General features: G+C 49.3%; 9 protein-coding genes across 9 annotated transcripts; 5 read left to right on the top strand and 4 right to left on the bottom strand.

The window, feature by feature from the left end:
* Window positions 1-867: 867 nt before the first annotated feature.
* N7511_004804 (p24 family protein) lies at window positions 868-1846 on the top strand (the record flags this gene model as incomplete). The annotated part of the gene is made up of 4 exons (XM_057127229.1): window positions 868-1065; window positions 1290-1497; window positions 1572-1759; window positions 1829-1846. 4 exons carry the CDS (start codon window positions 868-870, stop codon window positions 1844-1846), a joined length of 612 nt encoding a protein of 203 aa, XP_056986119.1.
* A 382-nt stretch (window positions 1847-2228) lies between these two features.
* On the top strand, window positions 2229-3215 carry N7511_004803 (uncharacterized protein; the record flags this gene model as incomplete). The annotated part of the gene is made up of 2 exons (XM_057127228.1): window positions 2229-2363; window positions 2820-3215. The coding sequence occupies 2 exons, from the start codon at window positions 2229-2231 to the stop codon at window positions 3213-3215; spliced, it is 531 nt and encodes a 176-aa protein (XP_056986118.1).
* Window positions 3216-3381: 166 nt separating this feature from the next.
* N7511_004802 (uncharacterized protein) lies at window positions 3382-4242 on the bottom strand (the record flags this gene model as incomplete). The annotated part of the gene is made up of 3 exons (XM_057127227.1): window positions 3382-4061; window positions 4131-4149; window positions 4201-4242. The coding sequence occupies 3 exons, from the start codon at window positions 4240-4242 to the stop codon at window positions 3382-3384; spliced, it is 741 nt and encodes a 246-aa protein (XP_056986117.1).
* A 628-nt stretch (window positions 4243-4870) lies between these two features.
* N7511_004801 (type I polyketide synthase) lies at window positions 4871-12816 on the top strand (the record flags this gene model as incomplete). The annotated part of the gene is made up of 6 exons (XM_057127226.1): window positions 4871-5604; window positions 5660-6185; window positions 6240-6774; window positions 6835-11492; window positions 11547-11867; window positions 11920-12816. The coding sequence occupies 6 exons, from the start codon at window positions 4871-4873 to the stop codon at window positions 12814-12816; spliced, it is 7671 nt and encodes a 2556-aa protein (XP_056986116.1).
* Window positions 12817-13213: 397 nt separating this feature from the next.
* Window positions 13214-13717, bottom strand: N7511_004800 (uncharacterized protein; the record flags this gene model as incomplete). The annotated part of the gene is made up of 1 exon (XM_057127225.1): window positions 13214-13717. One exon carries the CDS (start codon window positions 13715-13717, stop codon window positions 13214-13216), a length of 504 nt encoding a protein of 167 aa, XP_056986115.1.
* A 797-nt stretch (window positions 13718-14514) lies between these two features.
* N7511_004799 (short-chain dehydrogenase/reductase-like protein SDR) lies at window positions 14515-15539 on the top strand (the record flags this gene model as incomplete). The annotated part of the gene is made up of 3 exons (XM_057127224.1): window positions 14515-14569; window positions 14625-15137; window positions 15208-15539. The coding sequence occupies 3 exons, from the start codon at window positions 14515-14517 to the stop codon at window positions 15537-15539; spliced, it is 900 nt and encodes a 299-aa protein (XP_056986114.1).
* A 55-nt stretch (window positions 15540-15594) lies between these two features.
* N7511_004798 (uncharacterized protein) lies at window positions 15595-17611 on the bottom strand (the record flags this gene model as incomplete). The annotated part of the gene is made up of 7 exons (XM_057127223.1): window positions 15595-15828; window positions 15884-16125; window positions 16187-16661; window positions 16712-16923; window positions 16982-17071; window positions 17131-17374; window positions 17447-17611. 7 exons carry the CDS (start codon window positions 17609-17611, stop codon window positions 15595-15597), a joined length of 1662 nt encoding a protein of 553 aa, XP_056986113.1.
* Window positions 17612-17858: 247 nt separating this feature from the next.
* Window positions 17859-18859, top strand: N7511_004797 (uncharacterized protein; the record flags this gene model as incomplete). The annotated part of the gene is made up of 3 exons (XM_057127222.1): window positions 17859-18097; window positions 18186-18714; window positions 18782-18859. The coding sequence occupies 3 exons, from the start codon at window positions 17859-17861 to the stop codon at window positions 18857-18859; spliced, it is 846 nt and encodes a 281-aa protein (XP_056986112.1).
* A 73-nt stretch (window positions 18860-18932) lies between these two features.
* On the bottom strand, window positions 18933-20815 carry N7511_004796 (fungal specific transcription factor domain-containing protein; the record flags this gene model as incomplete). Its single annotated transcript, XM_057127221.1, has 2 exons — window positions 18933-19898; window positions 20159-20815. 2 exons carry the CDS (start codon window positions 20813-20815, stop codon window positions 18933-18935), a joined length of 1623 nt encoding a protein of 540 aa, XP_056986111.1.
* Window positions 20816-20844: the final 29 nt, after the last annotated feature.

The following is a 20844-nucleotide window of genomic DNA, read 5'->3' as shown; positions in this document are numbered from 1 at the left end:
CCCCGTTTTTGGTTTGGATTTTTTTCGTTTTTTTTTTCTCGTTTATTGCTTCGCCAAAACTTGTACATTGAATATCTCTCTTGATTTCCACTTACACTTGCCTACACTCCAGCCCTTATTCTTCTCCTGTCCTATCGTTCACTTTCCCTCTTTTATGCATACTAATAGTCATGTCGCTCTTTTTACATATTCTTCCTGTTACTATATTAAGTTACTTGATTTCTAACTTGGGGCCCTTATACGTGGACTTCTTGTGGGATTTATTTTTTTGAATTGCTGTCCTTGTAATTGATTGTTGTAGGTTCTTGTTCGATGAAGGCTTTATTAGAATTATAGAGTTATGATTTCTGAATGAGTAGTAATCTTGCCACATTGTCTCTGTTGGTTCTTGTTCACTGCTTATCCTTGTTGGCTATTGTGTGTGGACCTACATTCTGCCATCGGTATAGTTATCGTCAACCTTTATGTACTTGACTTATTCTCTGGGTTTCTATTATCCAGTGGGAATAAGTCTTTAGAATTATTAATAAATTACTCTTGGAACTTGATTAATCTACGGTTGCAAAGCCATGTCGTGATGTATAAGACACTCATAGCGAGGAGCAACACAGGATATATTCCCACATTTAGCATGAAATCACCTAGTAAGGTATTTTAATATTTCTATCGCGATATACTCAGTTATTTTTACGTCAAATGAAAGTCCCTAAATCCCACTAAACATCAAACAAACCCAACGCCTTGCACTTCCGCATATAAGCAAAGGCGGAGTCGCTGTTTATTCGAGATGGTCCGAGCGTCACGAATTGACACCTTGCGTGTTGACAAGATTCACATTCACATTCACATTCACACCACACCGTCACAATGCGCTTCTCAGCAACTACCCTCCTAGTCACTGCGCTGGGATACATCAGCGCTGCCACCGCGCACACCATCCAGCTCAAGGCCCACTCACGGGAATGCTTCCACGAGTCCCTGCACCGCGATGATGTGATGACCGTGACTTTCCAGGTCGGAGACCGGGAGTTTGGAGGAAGCGGGAACCTGGAGATTGATTTCTGGGTACGGCAAATCCCTAGCCTTGGGTTCCTCAATTCAGTCGCTTGATTGTTCTGAATGGTGGATCTGGCGGAGTGCCCGAAGTGAACGGAGATGGAGATGGAAACAAAAACAAAGCGGGAGGATATACCATTCAAAACAAGACCAAGCGATGGAGGATGGATCCAATTCGGCTCAGCGAACCTTTTCCCTGGATCAGATGCTAACTACTGCTCGCCGCACTTTAGGTCGAGGATCCCCTGAGGAACCGCCAGTACTTCAAGCAAGCCGTTTCCTCCGAGGACTATTCGTTCACCGCGCAGGCCGATGGAAAATACAACTACTGTTTCAGCAATGAGGGTTGGACCTCCAACTCCAAGGAGGTTTCCTTCAACGTTCATGGAATTGTCTACGTGCCCGAATCCGAGATGTCGCAGGATCCCCTCGAGACTGAAGGTAAGCGCCACCATGACCCTGGGAGGAGGAAAATTGGCAGAAAGGGCTCCGGGCTGATCATTTGAAATATCTAGTTCGCAAACTCTCCGAGGCGTTGACACAGGTCAAGGACGAGCAGTCGTACATTGTGGTGCGCGAGCGGGTACACCGGAATACAGCCGAGAGCACTAACGGCCGTGTGAAGTGGTGGAGTATGTTCCAGCTGGCGGTTGTTATTGGTGAGGGTGTGTTCCAAGTGTGGTGGCTCAAGAGATTCTTCGAGGTATGTTTGGTTCTTCCATTGAGGTTAGCCTTGAACCCCGAGGAGGGATGCTAACATATCGTTTGATAGGTCAAACGTGTGGTCTGAGTTGGACCAGTATTTGCCTTGGATTGAAATATCTGATGTTGGACGAAGAGGTGGATTTGGACTCCCCAGTCACGTTTTCATGTTATGGTCTCATGCTTTCTTAGTCTAATATGAACTGTACTACCACTTGGCCAGAATGGGGATCTTGTAGACTGTATTTGTTCCAGGACTTCATCGAGCATATCCCCGGTAACTTGATATGCAATGCAAGTTCCAAAGTCCGGGTTTGGCTCACAGTGACGAGTATACCAACCCCGCAAACAAAGAAGCCCCAACTTCAGTCCAACTTCCTCTTCCCCTTCACCACTGCAAGGGAGCACAATTGATCTCGGGCATAGAGCTTCTCGCTATCAAATACCTTACATGTGTCCCTGTCCCAGTCATGGACCCCGAACTCCTAGTAAACAGCAGCAGCCCCCTGACCACCGCTGACGATGCCCTCTTCCACGTCTGCTGGCGCCGACAATCTTGTCTGAATTGTCTAGCAGGAGATGTTCCATGCAGCTGGTGTGCGATAGTAGGTTATTCTTTACTGCATGATGTCTCTCTCTCTCCCCCTCTCTCTCTTCATCTACAGTGCACAACCATGAACAACCCAACACTGCACTGATCCCCTGCTACATGTACAGACATCCGCCCGTCAATGATTTGACTTTGAATTGATTTTTTTCACCTTCTCCCTTTTTCGTTCACATTCTATCTAGTCCAATCCAGATTCCCCACTACTGTTTCACATTCTCCCTTGCTTCCCAGCCTCCGGAATGGGGGATGGCAAGAGGGGGAAAGAGAGAGAGAGAGGGGTTTCAGAAAAGCCACTTGTGCACAGAACACTGCAATTCCAGATCCATACCCGATCGGCAGGATCTGCCTCTTCCCCGTATTGTACTAGTGCTGGTGCTGCTATTGATACTAGAGAAAGAGAGACTTGGGAGACCAAAACGAGGCTGACTAATCCTGGATTGATGCATTATAGTCGTCGACCTGTGTCCCCAATACAGCACGGATACCGATATTGGCGCCCATCGGCTCGGAGACGATTTGTCCGCTTGGTTCGAAGGAGAGATGGGAACTTAGAGCGCTTCCATTGGGTTGTCATGCGAGCACGTTGACTGTTTTGTCCGTGTTGATTGCCATACTGGGCACGGGGGCGGTTGGAGGGGTTGTTCTTGGGGTTGTTTGGCTTGTGCAGCGTGTAAGACGGCATTGGAAGGAGACAGAGTCTGATCGGGTGAGTGATGGGGAGAATAGTCATGGAGGGTATTCTGGTGTTCTGGGGATTGGCACTTTCCTTGCTTTGTTTCCTGGAAAGGGTCGTCTGATGGAGATTGAGGATGGGAGTGACGCGGAGACGAGGCCGTTGTTGGCGTAGTCGTCTTTCTCGTTGATACTTAGCATGATTCTAGTGGCTGGATCTATAGCCGTGGAGGTGAATGAAGTGATGAATTAGGGCTACTCGAGTGATAGGTGGAACGCCTGAGATATAAAATCTGTCCATTGTTTTTTTTTGAATTGAAATGCCAACTGCACCACCGGATTTAAAGCACAGAGAAAATCATTTCGCTTACAATTGGGGCCAGCTCGTCGATCATCTTTTTCCCTCTTGGAACGATATGACCCCCTCCGTGGTCAAAGAGATCAGCAGTGTCCGTTTCACACATATTGTACAGCGCCATCGAGCCATCAACGAACGGATCAGCGCCGCCGATGACGTGGCAGGTAGGAATGGTAATTGGCTCTTCCTCATAATCCGAAGCCAGAACGAGTTTCCCCGTGTGCGGGTGAATAGGAGGCCATCCACAGAAGAAGACTGCACACTTCAGGCTAGGAGGCCGACCATATGCTTCCTGTCTTCTCTTTTCCTCCAGACAGAGTGAGGCGGCCACCTGGGCACCCTCGGAGTAGCCAATTACTCCCTCAATATCGCCTTCGCTATCAATGATCTTGATCAGACGATCCATGACTGTAGGCATGCACGAGAACGTGGGATTGCCAGCCAGATCGTTCGCCACATTCATCGCCTCCTCTGGCGTGTCGCGCCTGGGAAAGTCGCTCATGTTGATGAGCATCTTTTCGGGTCCATCGGGACATGCGAACGTCCAGTTTGGAGGAGGACCGAAGAAGCCAGCATGTTCCTCTGGAACTTCTACTTTGAACTCGCCTTGAATGTAGAAGAACTCGGCGTCGGCAAGAGTGCGGAGCGCGTCGGCAAATGGCCCTGGACCCACGTTAGATACTCTCTTTCAACGTCCACCTTCGACATTGAGCATCCATGGTGGTTTCTCACCTAATTGAGTTGTGAGGGACTAGTGTATGAGTTAATATCTTGGTTCGAAAGATAGTGAACTACAACATACCGTGATGTTGCAATAGCCTCCCGGCAAACAGAGGAACTTCATGGTTGCTTCGGCTCCGGTTCCAACGGTCCACGAGCAGAACGGATATATCAGTCAGAGTGTATAAGAGTCACGCCAGGGACAAATGATGCCACCAAGAATCTGCCAGGGTCGGGGATTTTGCCCCTTTGTTGGAATGCACCCTCGCCTTAGCAAGGGCCCCACAACATTGGTCAAAACATCCCAAGACACGATCCGATCTACTTCTGATCTACAGCCCTGGAAGAGACTAACGAGTGGAGAGGGATATGCGCATGTGTCTGTAAGATCCCGCGAGGCACCTGCCACTGGTTTGCGTCATCAAGGAAGAAGGCTTGGACCTCAACGCCAAATACCCTGGTCCGATTCGCCTTCCCCTTCAATCGGGGAAGTGCAAGCCAAAGATCAGCACGCGCTTGTGTGATCATGCAAGGGATTGATGTCCATAACAATTGATATCACCCTTCGTTTCCTCTCCCAAGGACCTCAATCGATTGCCCATTTCGTTCCTTCGTGATCCTATTGTTCCATATATTCCGTTTCTTCTCAACATCTGACACTCGTTTCTCTGGACTCTTGCTTGATTTTGGTGATGACAGTGCCAGGTACATAATTTGACCAAATTCACTAGACAAGACCCGATCTATCCAACATGCGTCTCCAACAACCCTCCGGGACTGGCACACCAGTGACCGAGCACGCCACCATTGCCGAGCCCGAAATGACTGGCGATGCTCCAAAGCGCATGGCCATCATTGGCATGTCCTGCCGCCTCCCCGGCGATGTTTCGACACTCGATGAATTTTGGGATCTCTGCTCCCGAGGCCGCAGTGCCTGGTCGCCAATTCCAAAGAGTAGATTCAACGCCGATTCGTTTTACCACCCGCACCAGGATCGTCCTGGATCATTCAACCCTAAAGGAGCGCATTTTTTGAAAGAGGATCTTGGCTTGTTCGATGCGCCTTTCTTCAATATCACTCTCCAAGAAGCCCGTTCCATGGATCCGCAACAGCGCATTATGCTGGAATGTGTGTATGAAGCTCTCGAAAATGCCGGGATTCCACAGCAAGATATCGTTGGAAAGAAAGTGGGTGTTTTCGCTGGTGGCTCTTTTCCGGACTATGAGATCAACAACACGAGAGATATCGACGGCATCCCCATGTATGCTGCCACGGGAACGGCTATGGCATTGCAGGCAAACCGCGTCTCTTATTATTTCGACTTGAATGGCCCCAGTGTTTCTGTCGATACTGCTTGTTCTTCCAGTTTGTCTGCTCTGCATTTAGCTTCGCAAAGCATTCGAAATGGTGAATGTTCGCTCGCCATTGTAGGAGGCTGTCATTTGAATATTATTCCCGAGGCCTTTGTGTCTATGACCCGTTCCAGGTAAGCACAACAGCCGAACTGTTTCTCCTCCGAAACTAACAAGTTACCCAACAAGATTGCTTTCCGACACCGGCCGCTCATATGCATTTGATCATCGAGCAACTGGGTTTGGTCGTGGTGAAGGTGCTGGATGTATTATATTGAAATCCCTCGAGGACGCAGAGGCTGCTGGAGACGCGATTCGTTCTGTTGTTGTTAACAGTGGTCTCAATCAAGACGGACGCACTAGAGGTATCGCAATGCCAAACGGGGAAGCCCAGGAAGCATTGATTCGCCAAGTGTATAAAGAAGCACGCATTGATCCGAAATTGGTCGGATTCGTGGAAGCGCACGGCACTGGCACCAAAGTTGGCGATCCGCTCGAGGCAACGGCACTAAATGCTGTATTTGGAGAGGGTCGATCTCCCCGACAGCCGTTGCTCATTGGATCTGTCAAGTCGAACATTGGACACTTGGAGGGAACCAGTGGAGTGGTGTCTGTCATCAAGGCTGCTTTGGCACTTGAGCGAGGCTTTGTCCCTCCCAACTGCAACTTTGAAAAAGCCAATGAAGAGATTCCCATGGAAAAGTGGAATATGAAAGTAAGACAGGACTGGCCAGCAGAGACGAGCCACTTACTGACTAGAGCTCAATAGGTACCCAAGAAACTGATGCCATGGCCCCGTGGAAAGCCCTACGCTAGCGTGAACAACTTCGGCTTTGGCGGGACCAACGCCCACGTTATTCTCGCGCGTGGAACCCGCCATGAAGGCGAAGGTGCGGCATACGCAGATCCTTTAACGCGCAAACTGTATGTTCTTTCTGGATATGACAAGCAAGCAGCCATTCAGATGGGCAAAGCGCTCGGAGGATATTTAGATCTTTACCCGCCGGTATTTAATGACAGTCTGCTCGATAACATGGTCTATACGCTAGGCCAGCGTCGAAGCTTCCTTCCGTGGAGATCTGCTGTCTCTTCGAAGGTGACTACAGAGTTGAATACCGCTCTGTTGAGCACTGAGCCTGTCCGCTCTTCCAAAGAGCCAACTGTCGGCTTCGTCTTCACTGGACAGGGTGCACAATGGCACGGTATGGGCAAGGAGCTCTTGAGTACATATCCGATCTTCAAGCAGACCATGAAGTCCGTGGATGATTCTCTGAAGTCACTCGGTGCCTCCTTCTCAATCATTGGTACGTCTAGTTCTCACAAAATGTTCCTTGCATAACTCGCAAACGCTAACAATTCCGAAGATGAATTGCTCTTAACCGACTCCGACACTAGTTCAATCTCGGCAGCATATATGAGCCAGCCCGCTTGTACTGCAGTGCAATTGGCCTTGGTGGACCTGCTCTCATCATGGGGTATTCGCCCGAAGGCAGTGGTTGGTCACTCCAGTGGAGAGATTGCAGCGGCTTATGCAGCCGGAATATTGTCATTGGAGGAATGTGTCCGTGTTGCATATTCCCGTGGTGTTGCAGCAAACATGGTCGCGAACGACAAATCCATCAAGGGTGGCATGTTGGCTGTTGGAGCTAGCGCTTCCGACATCCAGCAAATTCTGGATGCTATGCGCGGAAACAAGGCTGTCATTGCTTGTGTCAACAGCGAGTCTAGTGTCACCTTGTCCGGAGATGCTGAAGTGATTACCGTTCTCCAAAACGCTCTTGATAAGGAAGGAATTTTCACGCGCAGACTGCAAGTCGATGTTGCCTATCACTCTCACCATATGAAGATTGTGTCCCAACAATATCGGTCGTTACTGGGGAAAATTGCGCCTCAAGATTCTGTTATTCCATTCCACTCAACCGTGCACGGCAAATTGGTTCCGGGAAGCACCTTAGATGCGTCGTACTGGGTTGACAACCTGGTTTCCCGCGTTGAATTCGTCCTGGGCGTGAAGAGTCTTTTAACAGATGAAAAGGCTGTCTCACCTGTCACAACATTGGTGGAGATCGGCCCTCATCCTGCTCTGCAAACACCTGTCAAGGAGATTGCTCAGATGCACGCCCCGAAGAGTAATGTGCAGTACTTCCATACTTTGAAGCGGAAGGTTGACGCCATTGAGGCTGTTCAGAATTTGGCTGGCTCCTTGTTCATGAATGGAATGAATCTCAACTTCCAGGCCATCAACTTCCCTAACCTGAGCAGCTCGGGCAGGAAGCTCTCTGTGGTGACCAACCTACCGAAGTATCCCTGGAACCACACTGAACGGTACTGGTTTAGCTCGCGACTAGGAGACAATCACTTCCATCGCCAATTCCCTCGTAGTGATATCCTTGGCTCACTTACCATCGAGAATGTGGACTTCGAGCCCCGTTGGAGAAACACTATTCGTGCCGACGACCACCCGTGGATTCGTGAACACAGGGTGCACGACAGCAATGTGTACCCCATGACAGGATTCCTCGCCATGGCCATGGAAGCCATCTCTCAGCACGCCCAAATCCACCACATCACGCCGGGCAAGATTGACTTGCGCGACATTTTCATCAACCGCGTTCTCACCGTCCCGGACAACGCCTCTGTAGAGACCATGCTCAGCTTGCGACCAACCCGCACCGAGGCCCCTAGTAAATCCGTCCTCGGCTGGCACGAGTTCAAGATTTTCTCATGGGCCGAAGGTCGTGGCTGGGATCAGCACTGCAATGGCTTCATCATGGTTCAAGAAGCTAAGGATGTGAATCCTGTCGATGGTTCGCGACAGCAGCTTGAGACGACAGCTCGCTTTGCACAAGAGGCACTGGAAATGCGCCATGCTTGTAACGTACCGATTGATCACGAGATGCTCTACAAGAATATCTCCGGCGGTGGTGTCCACTATGGTCCGCTTTTCCAACGGTTGACTGATATCTCGGTGGACAAAGACCGTCGGGCCATGGCTACCATTTGTGTTCCGGATACCAAGGCAGCCATGCCCTTCGGTTACGAGACCCCCTGTATCGTTCACCCAGTCACACTTGATCTGTGCAGCCAGGTTATGTGGGTTCTCCGTGGTTATGGCGAGCCCGGTGCTCAGATTACTCATGTTCCTTCTCATGTCAAGAGTATATCGGTTTCATTGAGTCAAGAGATTACTGCTGGCACCAAACTTCAACTATACGGCCAGCAATCAGGCACTGAATCAGCTGCTGACCCGGAGAACAACCGCATCTTTGCCACCGATCCCAGCAACTCTGCCAATCTTTTGATTGACATCAACGGTATCACTCTAGTACCCGTATCAAACGAGCTCAAGGGATCCAAGGACAATGCCCCTGACCAGATCTGCTACAAGTTGCAATATGAGCCTTGCTTTGACTTCCTCTCCGGGGACGATTACCGCCAGCTTGCACGCCCAGAGACAGACACAGCACAAGGTGTAAAGCGCATGCAGCAGCTCGAATCCGTTGCGGAGTACTACTTGCGAAAAATGCTGAAGTCTGTGTCGGAAGACGAAGTCTCTACCTTTGAGCCCCAGCATCAGAAGTTTTACCGCTGGGCTCAGAACACCTGTGAAAAGGCTGACCCAGCAGAGGCTCCAACCCTTGATATTTTAGAACAGAATCGAACAGTCAACGGAGCCGGCGAATTGACATTCAAGGTCGGAGAGCTCTTACCTCAGATCCTTCGTGGCAAGGTCGACGCCTTGACTGTTCTCCTCGAAGACGATGGAATCGGCGGATATTACACTGACCTCGATGCCCTTCACGAGGCCTATGCCAATGTCTCTGTTGTGATAGACAAGATGGCCCATCAAAATCCTGAGCTGAACATCATCGAGATCGGAGCTGGTACGGGTGGTGCCACGATGCCCATTCTCCAAAGCATGGGCGGCGGCGAAGCTGGGTCTACTCCTCGGTTCGGGCACTACACTTACACCGATATCTCCCCCGGTTTCTTTGAGAAGGCCAAAACCAAGTTCGAGAACTGGTGCCATCTAATGACCTATCAGACTCTGGACATCTCTGCTGATCCCACTGCGCAGGGCTTCAATACTGGGTCTTATGATGTTGTTGTTGCTTGCAACGTCCTACATGCCACATCTAACATTAATGAGACCATGGCCAACATTCGAGCCCTCCTCAAGCCTGGCGGTAAAATCATGTTGATTGAGGAGACTGTGCCCAAGGCTCGTCATTTCCCCTTTGCTCTTCTCTCCGGATGGTGGCTGGCCAATGACGACTTCCGTAACGACGGGCCCCTTCTTACTGTTGAGGGATGGAGCAATGTTATGAAGGCAAACGACTTCAGCGGTATTGATCTTTGCGTTGAGGAGTATCCAGGACAATCCTTCCAGTCCGGTTGTCTGATGACAACTACTGCCAACAGCCCGGCTGTCGGACCTATGAACCATGGTGATGTTGTCATCGTCGGTCCTGAGTCAATCGGCAGTCTTTCTTTGCTCAGCTTGGAGTCCGGTCTTCAACGAGTAACCGGCGCCTTGCCCACTACTGCTTTGAATTCCGATGAGATCGATGTCACCGGAAAATGGTGTATTTTCCTCGGTGGTATGGATAAATCCATCCTGTCTCATCTCACACAGGAGAAATTCCAGGCACTTCAACGTCTGCTGAGCCGCGCTCGTGGTCTACTGTGGGTCGTTCGTCACAGCAAGAATGATCTGGAGTCCCTTGGTGCAAACATGGCAATTGGCCTTGCCCGAACAGTCCGATCAGAGACTGGTCTCCAGTTTGCCACGTTGGACCTAGGTGAACGCGAGACTATGCCGGACGCCGAAGCTGTCCATCACATGTTAAATGTCTTCAAAGGTGTCTTCTGCCAGCGTTCGCAGTTGATGCACAATGACTGGGAGTTCGTTGTCCGCAATGGTAATGTCTGTGTTCCCCGACTGGTCGACAACCATGCATTGAACCTTAGTGTTCAACAAGAGACACCGAATGCGCCTGCCCAGCTCCAGCCTTTTAAGCAAAACCGGGCGTTGAAGCTTGCTGCTGGCGAGGGCAGAGGCTTGGATGAACTCTACTTCACAGACGATGTCTCTCGCAACACAGCGTTGCCGGATGATCACGTTGAAATCCAAGTGTACAGCACTGGCCTCAACTTCCGAGATGTTTTGATGGCCATGGGTCAACTCAAGGGTGACAGACTAGGCCAGGAATGCAGTGGTATTGTTACTCAAATTGGCTCTGCAGTATCCGATTTCAAGGTTGGAGATCGTGTCTGTGCAATGTCGCCTGGCTCTCTGTCTACTTTCACCCGATGCCCCTCATCCGGTGTTTGGGTTATTCCAGATAACATATCCTTTGAGATTGCAGCTTCAATTCCTGCCGTGTTCTGTACGGCATATTACTCACTTATTGATCTAGGTCGACTGACCCAAGATGAGAGTGTGCTGATCCATGCCGCCGCTGGAGGAGTTGGTCAAGCTGCAATCATTATTGCTCAAAGCATTGGAGCCAGGATCTTTGCAACGGTCGGCAGCATCGAAAAGAAGAACTTCCTGATGGAGACATACCAGCTCGAGGAGGAGCAAATCTTCTTCAGTCGCGACATTTCCTTTGCCCAGGGCATCAAGCAAGCCACTGGTGGCGAAGGTGTTGATGTCGCGCTTAATTCCCTCAGTGGTGATGCTTTGCAAGCAACATTTGAATGTGTTGCGCCTTTCGGACGGTTCATCGAGCTTGGCAAGCGCGACATTACGCAGAATTCCAGATTGGAGATGGCTCACTTCAACAAGAACTTGTCCTTCGCCTCGGTTGATTTGGGCATGGTTCGGGAGAAACGCCCGCAATTGACCAAGCGACTGCTTCGTGATGCTTTCAAACTGTTTATCGATTCTGATGCCCAGGCCAGATGGCCGATCACCACCCTACCAATTTCCCAGGTTGAAACTGGGTTCCGGGCTCTGCAAGGTGGGCAGGTCATTGGTAAAATGGTTGTTCAGATTACAAATGACTCCATGGTCAAGGTATGTTTCCCCTGTTTACAATAACGTTTAGACGTCTACTGAACAACAATCCAGGTTCATCCCGCAAGAAGAGATGAGAATCTCCTCAACCCTGATGCCTCATACATTATCGTCGGCGGAACTGGGGGAATTGGCCTTGAAATTGCCAGCTGGTTGCCAGAGAAAGGAGTCAAAAGTCTTATCCTGGTTTCGAGGAGCGGTGCCTCGACTGAAAAGGCAAAGCAGACGATCGAAGAGATTACTCGCCAAGGTGTCAATGTCGAGGTCTGTCGCTGCGATGTTGCAGACAAGGCTAGTGTTGAACAGAACCTCGTCCCCGTTCTCACTCGCATGTCTCCTGCTCGCGGTGTTGTGTTCGGAGCCATGGTCCTTCGTGTAAGCTATTCATCCTGGTTTCAATCAAAACTGCCGCTAACAGAAATCTCAGGATACACTATTTGAGAAGCTCAGCTTCGAGGACTATCAGACCGTTATGATGCCCCGAGTTCACGGTATCTGGAATATCCAGAACGCAATCACCACCAACAATGGCAGTGTCGATTTCTTCGTGAACCTCTCATCCGCCGCCAGCTTCGTCGGCAACATGGGTCAATCCCCATACGCAGCAAGCGGAACCTTCATGGCGGCACTGGCCCAATACCCCGAGTCTGCCAAGATGCGCTGCTCAACAATCGATCTGCCCGTCGTCCGCGGAGTCGGATACCTCTCAGACGACCAAAAGCGCGAGGCAATCACAAAGCAGCTGGGCACTGAATCCGTTGATGCAACAGACATTCGTGGCCTCGTCACTGCCGCCATCCGTCAAGACTTCGACACAACCTGCGAAGGACATTGCGTCGCAGGCTTCGAAGCCGTCAAAACAACACCAATCACGGAACAACCATTCTGGGTAAACGACACGAAGCTCTCACACCTCTTGCGCCTATCTACCCTCGCTGGCGCAGGCGCACTGGCCGAGTCCGCGCAGAGCGGCACCGAAATTTCCCCAGCCACTGCTATCCGTCAATCCAAGAACCGTGATGGTGCCGAGGCAGCCATCGGCGCTGCTGTCATCCAGAAGATCTCGACTATTCTCATGCGCCCTGTTGAAGAGTTTGACCCCGCTGCTCCAATTTCGGTTTATGGTCTGGATTCATTGGTTGCCATTGAGATCCGAAACTGGATCACCCGCGAGTTGGAGGCTAATTTGCAAATTCTGGAAATTCTTACGAGTAATTCGATACCTGCTCTTGCTGAGACTATTCTCAAGAAATCGGGTATCCCCACTCCTGATCTGAAGACTGAGTGGGGGCTTGATGCCCCTGAGGCCCGGACGGATCAATAGTAATTTTTTGCTCTCTTTTCTACGGTCTTTTCCTGTGTTATTTCTTTGATGTTTAACTCCTTGCTTTACTTTGGCAATGTCTTGTACTCTACACCATTTTCCTTTTTGTTTGTCATTATTATTTTTCAGAACAAAGATTGCTTTTTGACATCTCCAATCGAATTTCCAAGTTTAGTATTGCATTGGGGTCACATAATACAAGAAGACTCAACAGAAGCAAAAGTAGTTCCAACTCTTGAGTATTGCCATCCTTCAATGTTGATGAATCTTCCTTCCAAGGTTGATTTCAAGCGCGATGACCCATTTCTGCCTCATGTCCACTTCAAAGCACTGTCAGCATCATACAATCAACATGTCCAGCAAGTCACAAACTCACCAACGCAAACAATGTCCCACCTCAATAAAAGTCGGATGGATTAGACCGACGCGTACAATCAAACGGCTCATCAATAAACCACGTATCATGCTGTTGATCGTAAACAATAGGATAGGTAGTATCCTGATCACAAAGCCGATCAATCTGGGCCTTGTCCCCAGCACTGATAGTAAACCAGTACTTATTGGTATCATCACTGATCTTCTCGCACTTGTAAAAGAAGCCGATGACACCCGCACCAAGCACATCACTGCGGAAATCAGTCGCGAGCTTCTTGTTCAGATTGATATTATCGCAATCCTGCTTCAGGCCGTCGATGTCGGCCGTGTCGGCCGATTGACTGGTGAATCCTTTTGCGGTGTGCGTGCCGTTGGCCGACCAGGTCGATGCTGGGATTGATAGCTGGTCGGCAATTGAGGCTAGTAGGAGACTGCTGGTCACTGTTGCTGCGGAGACACCCATTGCGGCGCTCATGGCTGTCAAGGTTGTGAGAAGCATCGAGGCGGAAGGGGTGAGCTGGACCATTTTGTTAATGGCGAAGAGGGCATACTTCTTTCTACATGGGGGATGAGACCTTATATGAGTTCCAGCTCGTATATTGCGGGGATTGACTTGCAGAGTGAGTTTCCCCCTAAATGGGCTCGAGGGAGTCAACATGATGTAACGGGTAGGGCTTCGTCCGAATCGGGGTGGATAGCCGCGCTTAGGGGTCCCTGTTACGGACTCTTGCAAACGATGGCGACGAATAACTGTTCAACTGAAAAAGAATATGGACATACTTTATTCATGTTGAAAGGGTCGGTTTCCCCGGATTTTGAATATCCTGGAGATCCTCTGCCATGTCAGCCGATCCTATTTTTGGTCGAGTTTCGATGTCCTTGTCACAGTCACGGTATAAATGTTAGCCATTTCCCCTTCGTTCTACTGTTTTACGATTGTTTCTATGCGATCAGAAAGACATTGGAACAGATTAATGATGAATTGTGTCCCAAAGACAATTGCTTTTAGTGCGTTATTTTGCGGCATATGACTACTCCCCTTACTCTCTACCCCAATGCGCTCAGACATCACCAACCTATATCCAAGACTGATAGACCAAACTTCTTTTGGACGCCGATTGCAGGGACTTTGTTAAGAAGCCAAGTATCAACTGCACGCTAAGCTGCTTCTGGTCGCCGAATCTCCCAGCCAATCACAGCCGAGGAGGAAATGGGTTCTATAGATCCGAGAACGGCGTAGGCACGAGGGTATTTAAACAGCTGGCTCATCTCAAATGACCAAAGAAGTATTATCAATTGAAAAGTCCCAGAGACCTGAATGCAATGAATCCTGTCAATACTGAGCCTTACAAGCTACCAAATGGTGCCACCTGGCTAGGTAATGCAATGCGCAACGTGAGCATAGCGAAGGAGTATGCTAACCAAAGCCACAGTCACCGGATGCTCATCAGGTATAGGTCGCGCAATTGCCACTTTGATCGCAAGCAAGCCAAACCAGCGCATTATCGCAACAGCGCGCAATCCAGCCGATCTATCTTACCTCCCAGACGACAACATCAATATTCTGAAGCTTGCCCTGGACGTGACCTCGGTCGAATCCGTGAACAACGCATTTACTGCAGCAGCACAGCATTTTGGGGAATCTTTCCACCTAGATGTGGTGGTGAACAACGCCGGGTACTCCCTTTCGGGTGATACCGAGGCTGCAACGGAAGAGGAAATGCACCAGGAGATGGAGACCTTGTTCTTCGGGACTGTGCGTGTGACAACCCGCAGTATCGAGGTAATGAGACAGGCCAAAGATCGTCGCGGGGGGTTGATTTTCCAAATGTCCTCATTGGCGGGGCTGTGCGCGTTTCCCGGTCATGCCTTTTACCATGCTAGCAAGTTTGCCGTGGAGGGATTCTCGGAATCGGTCGCCAGGGAGATGCATCCAGACTGGAACAGTGAGTTATTTATTCTTTCTTTGCATTTCCGGACTCTTCAGCGATGAACGTGGCCGCTGACGCTTCATAGTCAACTTCTGTATTGTCGAGCCTAGCGGTGTCAAAACTAGTTTTGAAGGTCATAGCAAGGCACATATCACGCCTCATCCCGCCTATGCAGGTCCTGATATGCCAGCAAGAAAGCTGGAGGGCTATGTGCGCCAGGGATTGAAACTTGGCATGGGAATGGAGCCTTCTGCTATTGCCGAGACCTTGTTTAAAATTGCGAGCCGCGAGGAGCGTGTTCCGCTTCGGTTGCCTCTGGGAGCAGTGTCTTGGAAAATGTCCAAGTCGAAGTTCCAGGCATTGTTGGAGGACTTTGATGCCGTGAAAGATATTAGTGCCATGGGGGAACAGCTTTGATTGAGTTGGTGTATAAGTTACATTCTGTTTAGTTGAACTATAACACAGCTGATAACTACCACATCCGTAAATATGTACCCACTCGTCGCCAGCTCGGTCGCTGATAATAGGCATCTAGTTCTTGTATCTCACTCGCTGATAGTATGCGGTGAGCAGTCACCAGATCAGCCATCGCTGGATCACGCCAGGGTGTGCGTAAAATGAGTTTGTACAAGATCATTGAGACAACAATCAAGACAAGGCCAATGTTGTAGGAGAAGAAACTGTAAACAGTGAAACCGGTCTGGGCCTGTATCCAATAGTTGTTATTATTTGATTCGAAGCAAGGAAGATGACTGACATACCACGCCGTCGATGCTCAAATACAGCACACAGACCAGGAGAAAGGTAGAAATAACCAACACCGTTGTCGGAGCAAGAGGCCAATAAGCAGATTTCCAGCCATAAGGTCCGTTAAAGATCTGGCTTTTCTGAGCTTTGACCGCAGCGCGGAATCGAAAAGATGTAAAGGCGATAATCGCCCAGTTTATGAAGAAAGATGTGCTTGTGATAGAGATGAGCCAATTCAGGACTTCTAATCCGCCCGCTATAGAATCAAATTTGGTTAGAAAGTTGAATTAGGAAAAGGCAGAACGGTCAATACTTACCACTTAAACTCATATAAGTCAAGATAATTGCCACAATGGCCGTAATAGAGAGAGCCCATCTTGGTCTTCCCATTTCATCCGTCTTTGCCAAAAAGGAGGGTATGAGCTTTTGAAGTGCCATTGTGCGAAGGACCCGAGACGGAAGGAAGATGCTCTCCAGTGCAATTGCTGTAATTCCAATGATCATGCAGGCGTTGATCAAGTCGGGAACGCCCTTGAGTCCTGCATTTTGCACCGCAATGACGAATGGAGAGGCAGCAGAACTCGAACTTCCCAGTAGACGCGAATCATCTGACGGCACAATTAAAGAAACAAGTACGACGGAGAGGAGATAGAAGACTCCTACTCGCCAGGGGACTAGATTTGCTGAGTGCGCCATGGAATATCGCGGTGATTCCGCTTCGCCGCCCATTACTCCGATGAAGACTTGATCTCCAGTAGCCCAGATTGCAAGTAGAGCGGCATTTGCAAAGCCCTGAACAGAATGTGAGACCAAGACCAGGGGATAACAGGAGCTAGACTTACTCCGAAACCATTCTTGAAGACTGGCAAGTCGGTCCAAGTGCTTCCATCTCTGACATAACCTGACGGACCAGCACCGCCAATGATTGCAAGGGAGATGAGTGTAATGAAGATAAAGAGAAAAACCTTCACAAGGGATCCGAAATACTCCAACCAACCAAAGTATTTGTTTGGCACCAGAAAGACAGCAAGACAGATAACCAGAAAGATTGTCACTGACTGGAGGTGAGAAAGAGACAAAATGCAGCTCCGAGGTTGGAATATAGGACTTACGAAGAGCAGCCTCTGGAATAACCCCTTTAGCCCAGAAATTGACCAGAACCACGAAAAATGTAGCCTCGGATGCGAAAACCGACGTCCACCCTACCAAACAGCATCAGCACATTCATCACCTCAGGTGTAGTCGGACAGTCCACACTCACCTAGCCATTCAGCCAATCCCGCCCCAAATGCCAATGCAGGATCAACCCAACGATCGGCATAGTCGATATAGTTGCCGGATGTAGGAAATGCGATTGTCATTTCCGTTAGGGTTTGAAGATTGGCCCATACGCCGATACAAACAATGAGATAGCCAATCACCATATTTCCTGGACCTCCTTGTGCCAGGGCTTTACCTGTAGCAATAAAAAGGCCACTGCCAACATTGGAGCCCAGGGAAATGACCTACATTGTGCAGGAATGATCGTTAGCTCGGTTGGAGATGGTAGATCCTTTCGCTCTTGGTACTGCACTTACATGAATCAAACGAGGTGTCAATGTCCGATGCAGATTGCCTGATTTCTCAACATCCTCTTGAATCTGGCCTTCTCCAAAAGAGTGAACGGCATGGAGGCCCGGTTCCCTTTTCTTGGGTAAATCTGCTGCGCCGTCGAGACTTCCAGTAGGAAGTTTTGAGTCCATTTTTGTAGTTGAAGATGCAGTTGAGATCTAAACAAAAGATCTCACTACCCCCTCCCTACATATATACATCATAATCAGTCTATAAAAGAGCCAAGAATGTCTCAAATCTCTCCATTGAACAAGTTCGGCCTCGCCTTCCTAGTCCAATTTCCCCGCATTGATAAGAGAGTCGAAAGCGCCGCCTTCAAAAATTTCCCCAACTCTTTTCTTTTATTCTCTCCTCTTATCTGATATCCGAACATGAAAGATGGCTCCCTCAGTGGCTGATACCGTCCCAACTAAGAGCAAGGGCTTGGAGGCCCTGTCTCAGGGAACGACGCTACCAGGGATCCCCGAATTCAGCAATCTCGATAAGCAACGGGCCTACATGCTCAATCATATGGCAGGCGCCTTCCGAGTCTTTGCTAGACATGGCTTCGTGGAGGGCATGGCAGGACACATCTCATTGCGAGACCCCGAATTCCCCGATCGATTCTGGACAAATCCGTAGGTACTGAGGGTTAATTCCGAGTACTACGATTCCGGCAAAGTACTAAACCGCGAGACGAGGCTAATAAATGACGTATGGCTGCAGACTGGGCCTTCACTTCGGACTGATAACCCCCTCCGACCTGATCCTCGTCGACGAATCAGGGACCGCCGTGGGAGGCAATACTTCTAGACCGGCAAATGCAGCAGGCTTCCTGATACACAGTGCCATTCACAAGAACAGACCTGATGTCCACGCAGCCTGTCATTTCCATTCGACGTATGGTAAAGCATGGTCGGCTTTTGCTGAGCCGCTTGAGATGCTAAACCAAGATGTTGCTATCTTCTACGGTGATGCGCAGAGCGTGTATGGGGATTTTGGGGGAGTGGTACTCAAAGAAGAGGAGTCGGACGCGCTGGCGAAGAGTCTTGGGAATGGTAAGGGGATGATCTTGAGAAATCATGGCCTGTTGACTGTTGGAGGAACCGTGGACGAAGCCGCTTATCTTTTCCTTTTGATGGAGAAGAGTTGTCAGGTTCAGCTTGCTGCCGACGCTGCTGTTGCTGCTGGTCGTCGAAAGGTTCTTATTGATGATGAGGCTGCGCGGTTTACGTTTGAGAACACAAGTGACCCGGTAAGTCTTTTTCCGAGGGTTTTGAGATGTTTGTAGTACGTGATCCAGTTTGTTAATTGTGATGCAGGAGAGCCTTTTCGCTGAATTCCAGGTGTATCTGCAGTATGAATCTGCTATATCGCATGATGGATACAAATCTCTGTGAAGTATCAAGGGAGGAAAAATGAAGTTCTTTAAGAAGAGGATGTGATGGTCGACCATTAGAGTCCAATGCAATATTAGCTTAACACTAAAACCCTGAGGTCACTATATTTGTCTAGCACCTGATTCCAAGGAACGCTTTCCATACCAGGACAGCTCCGAGCCTGCCAAACCTTCTGGATTGCCTCACGAGCTACAGTGAACATGCGAATACCAGTAGACTGACCCGATCGATCAAGCCAGTTGGCAATCTCATCTCGGAGATGGGGATCCTGTGCCTCGCATCCCGCGATGAACCCTGGCCAGCAAGTATTGGCGGACTGGTCTTTGTGATTCTTCTTTTGCTTATCGTATTCAAGCAGATGATAGATGGTCTGCTGCACGTAAAGCTGTAAGGTGGCCGGGTTGACGTCTCTGATACATCGATAAAAGTAGATGAGCAGGGCTTTTTGGACTGCTTGAACGAGATGATACGGAAATTCTTCTTTCTGAGGGGTACTTGCTGCGCGATGAGATTCAATATCATCACGAGTCTGACTTTCCCAATCGCAAATGTTGGTCTCCAACTCCTTGACCGTTACCGCAAGTGCATCGTGATCAGTGGCCATTGATCTGCCAAAATTCTGCATTTTTTGAACGCGTCTCATCAGTTGCGTTGTTTGAAGGATAAGTTTAAACAGTGATTGCGGGACAGAGTATATTTCTTCGAATGCTGATTTGTAAGGTAGATGGCTTGGGATGTTATGAATTGCCGAGAGGTCAGAATGTGACCCGGATGAAGTGAATCCAAGGATTTGATCCCATTTTGCAAGCTGTGGATATGAAGCTTCGCCTGACAAGGCTATGTGGCGGTCCCCAACGCCTGCGTTCGGCCGTTGGTCATCGGCGCAAGCACGCTCGGTTAATACTCTGAGATAGAGGTAGATACCATGAAGCATGCGCACTTTGGATGAGCGAGCAACTTTGCGCATACCATACAAATTGATGATCTCCTCAATATCTCTCAAATAGTATGCTGCATGTTTCATATTCCCACTCACCACCTATTGGACTGGTCAGCATAATTAAAAGGGGATTCGACAGGGGTTCCAAAACCCACACAAATTGTCACCATGCTTAGCAAAGCCATTAGAATATCTTTATACTTATCCTTCTTCCTACTGATCCGAGATGACAGGTCATATAGCGATCTCTTTAATCGCCTGTTGGCCCTTTCACGATACATCTCACCGAGTGCACGCCAGTCTTGGCGCTTTGGCGCGTCTGTTACGCGATTAAGCCCATCCAAGCTGAACGCGCTGACCGCAAAGATTGCAAACAGCAGAGATAATTTGGCGTTGCTGCTGGTTCCTGATAGTTGAATTTCGCCCACAGTGCAGAATACACTGGGAATGTACATTGTTTCCCACGGGGACTGCGCCGCGACCCGTGCAGGGGTAAAGAATGATACCATAGTGTCTCGATAATGGCCAAGTAACATCTTAGCGGTCGACAGAGTAAAGTCAATAAGATCTGCTGGGGACTCCCCGCAAGAAACAGACAATGAAATTGGTGGCGCAGGCGTGTTGGCGCCAGAAAAAGCCAACGCGCTAAATGCAGATAGGTCCCGCGAGGAAGTAAGCAGCTCTGCATCAAAGTTGATAAGCTCCGGATTGTCCAGGTTGGCAAGCTGAAGTGAACTATCATGAGCCAAAACTAAATGATCGATATCGGCGATTGAAGTATCCCAGTACCCTGGACCGAGAATCTCGGATAGAGTATCGAGCTGGGTAGGTTGCACTTCCTCATGTTGAAACACGTGGAATGGACCATTGCATAAGATCTCATTCAGGCAAATGCTATCGCTTTGCTGGTCAAGCTCTTCTAAGATTGACACGATGGAGTTCTCGCCAGTTGACGAGACCAAATCGGCTGAATTCTGTGCTTGGTCATGAGCTGCATTGCAAGAAGTCAGTGCCATCTTTGAGAGGAGAGATTATTCCATACTCC

This window comes from Penicillium nucicola, assembly GCF_028828085.1.
Source record: "Penicillium nucicola strain IBT 29836 chromosome Unknown utg000003l, whole genome shotgun sequence".
Classification (NCBI taxonomy): Eukaryota; Fungi; Ascomycota; class Eurotiomycetes; order Eurotiales; family Aspergillaceae; genus Penicillium; species Penicillium nucicola.
Note: the sequence above shows the minus strand (reverse complement) of the source record. Positions and strands in the feature narration are given on the sequence as shown.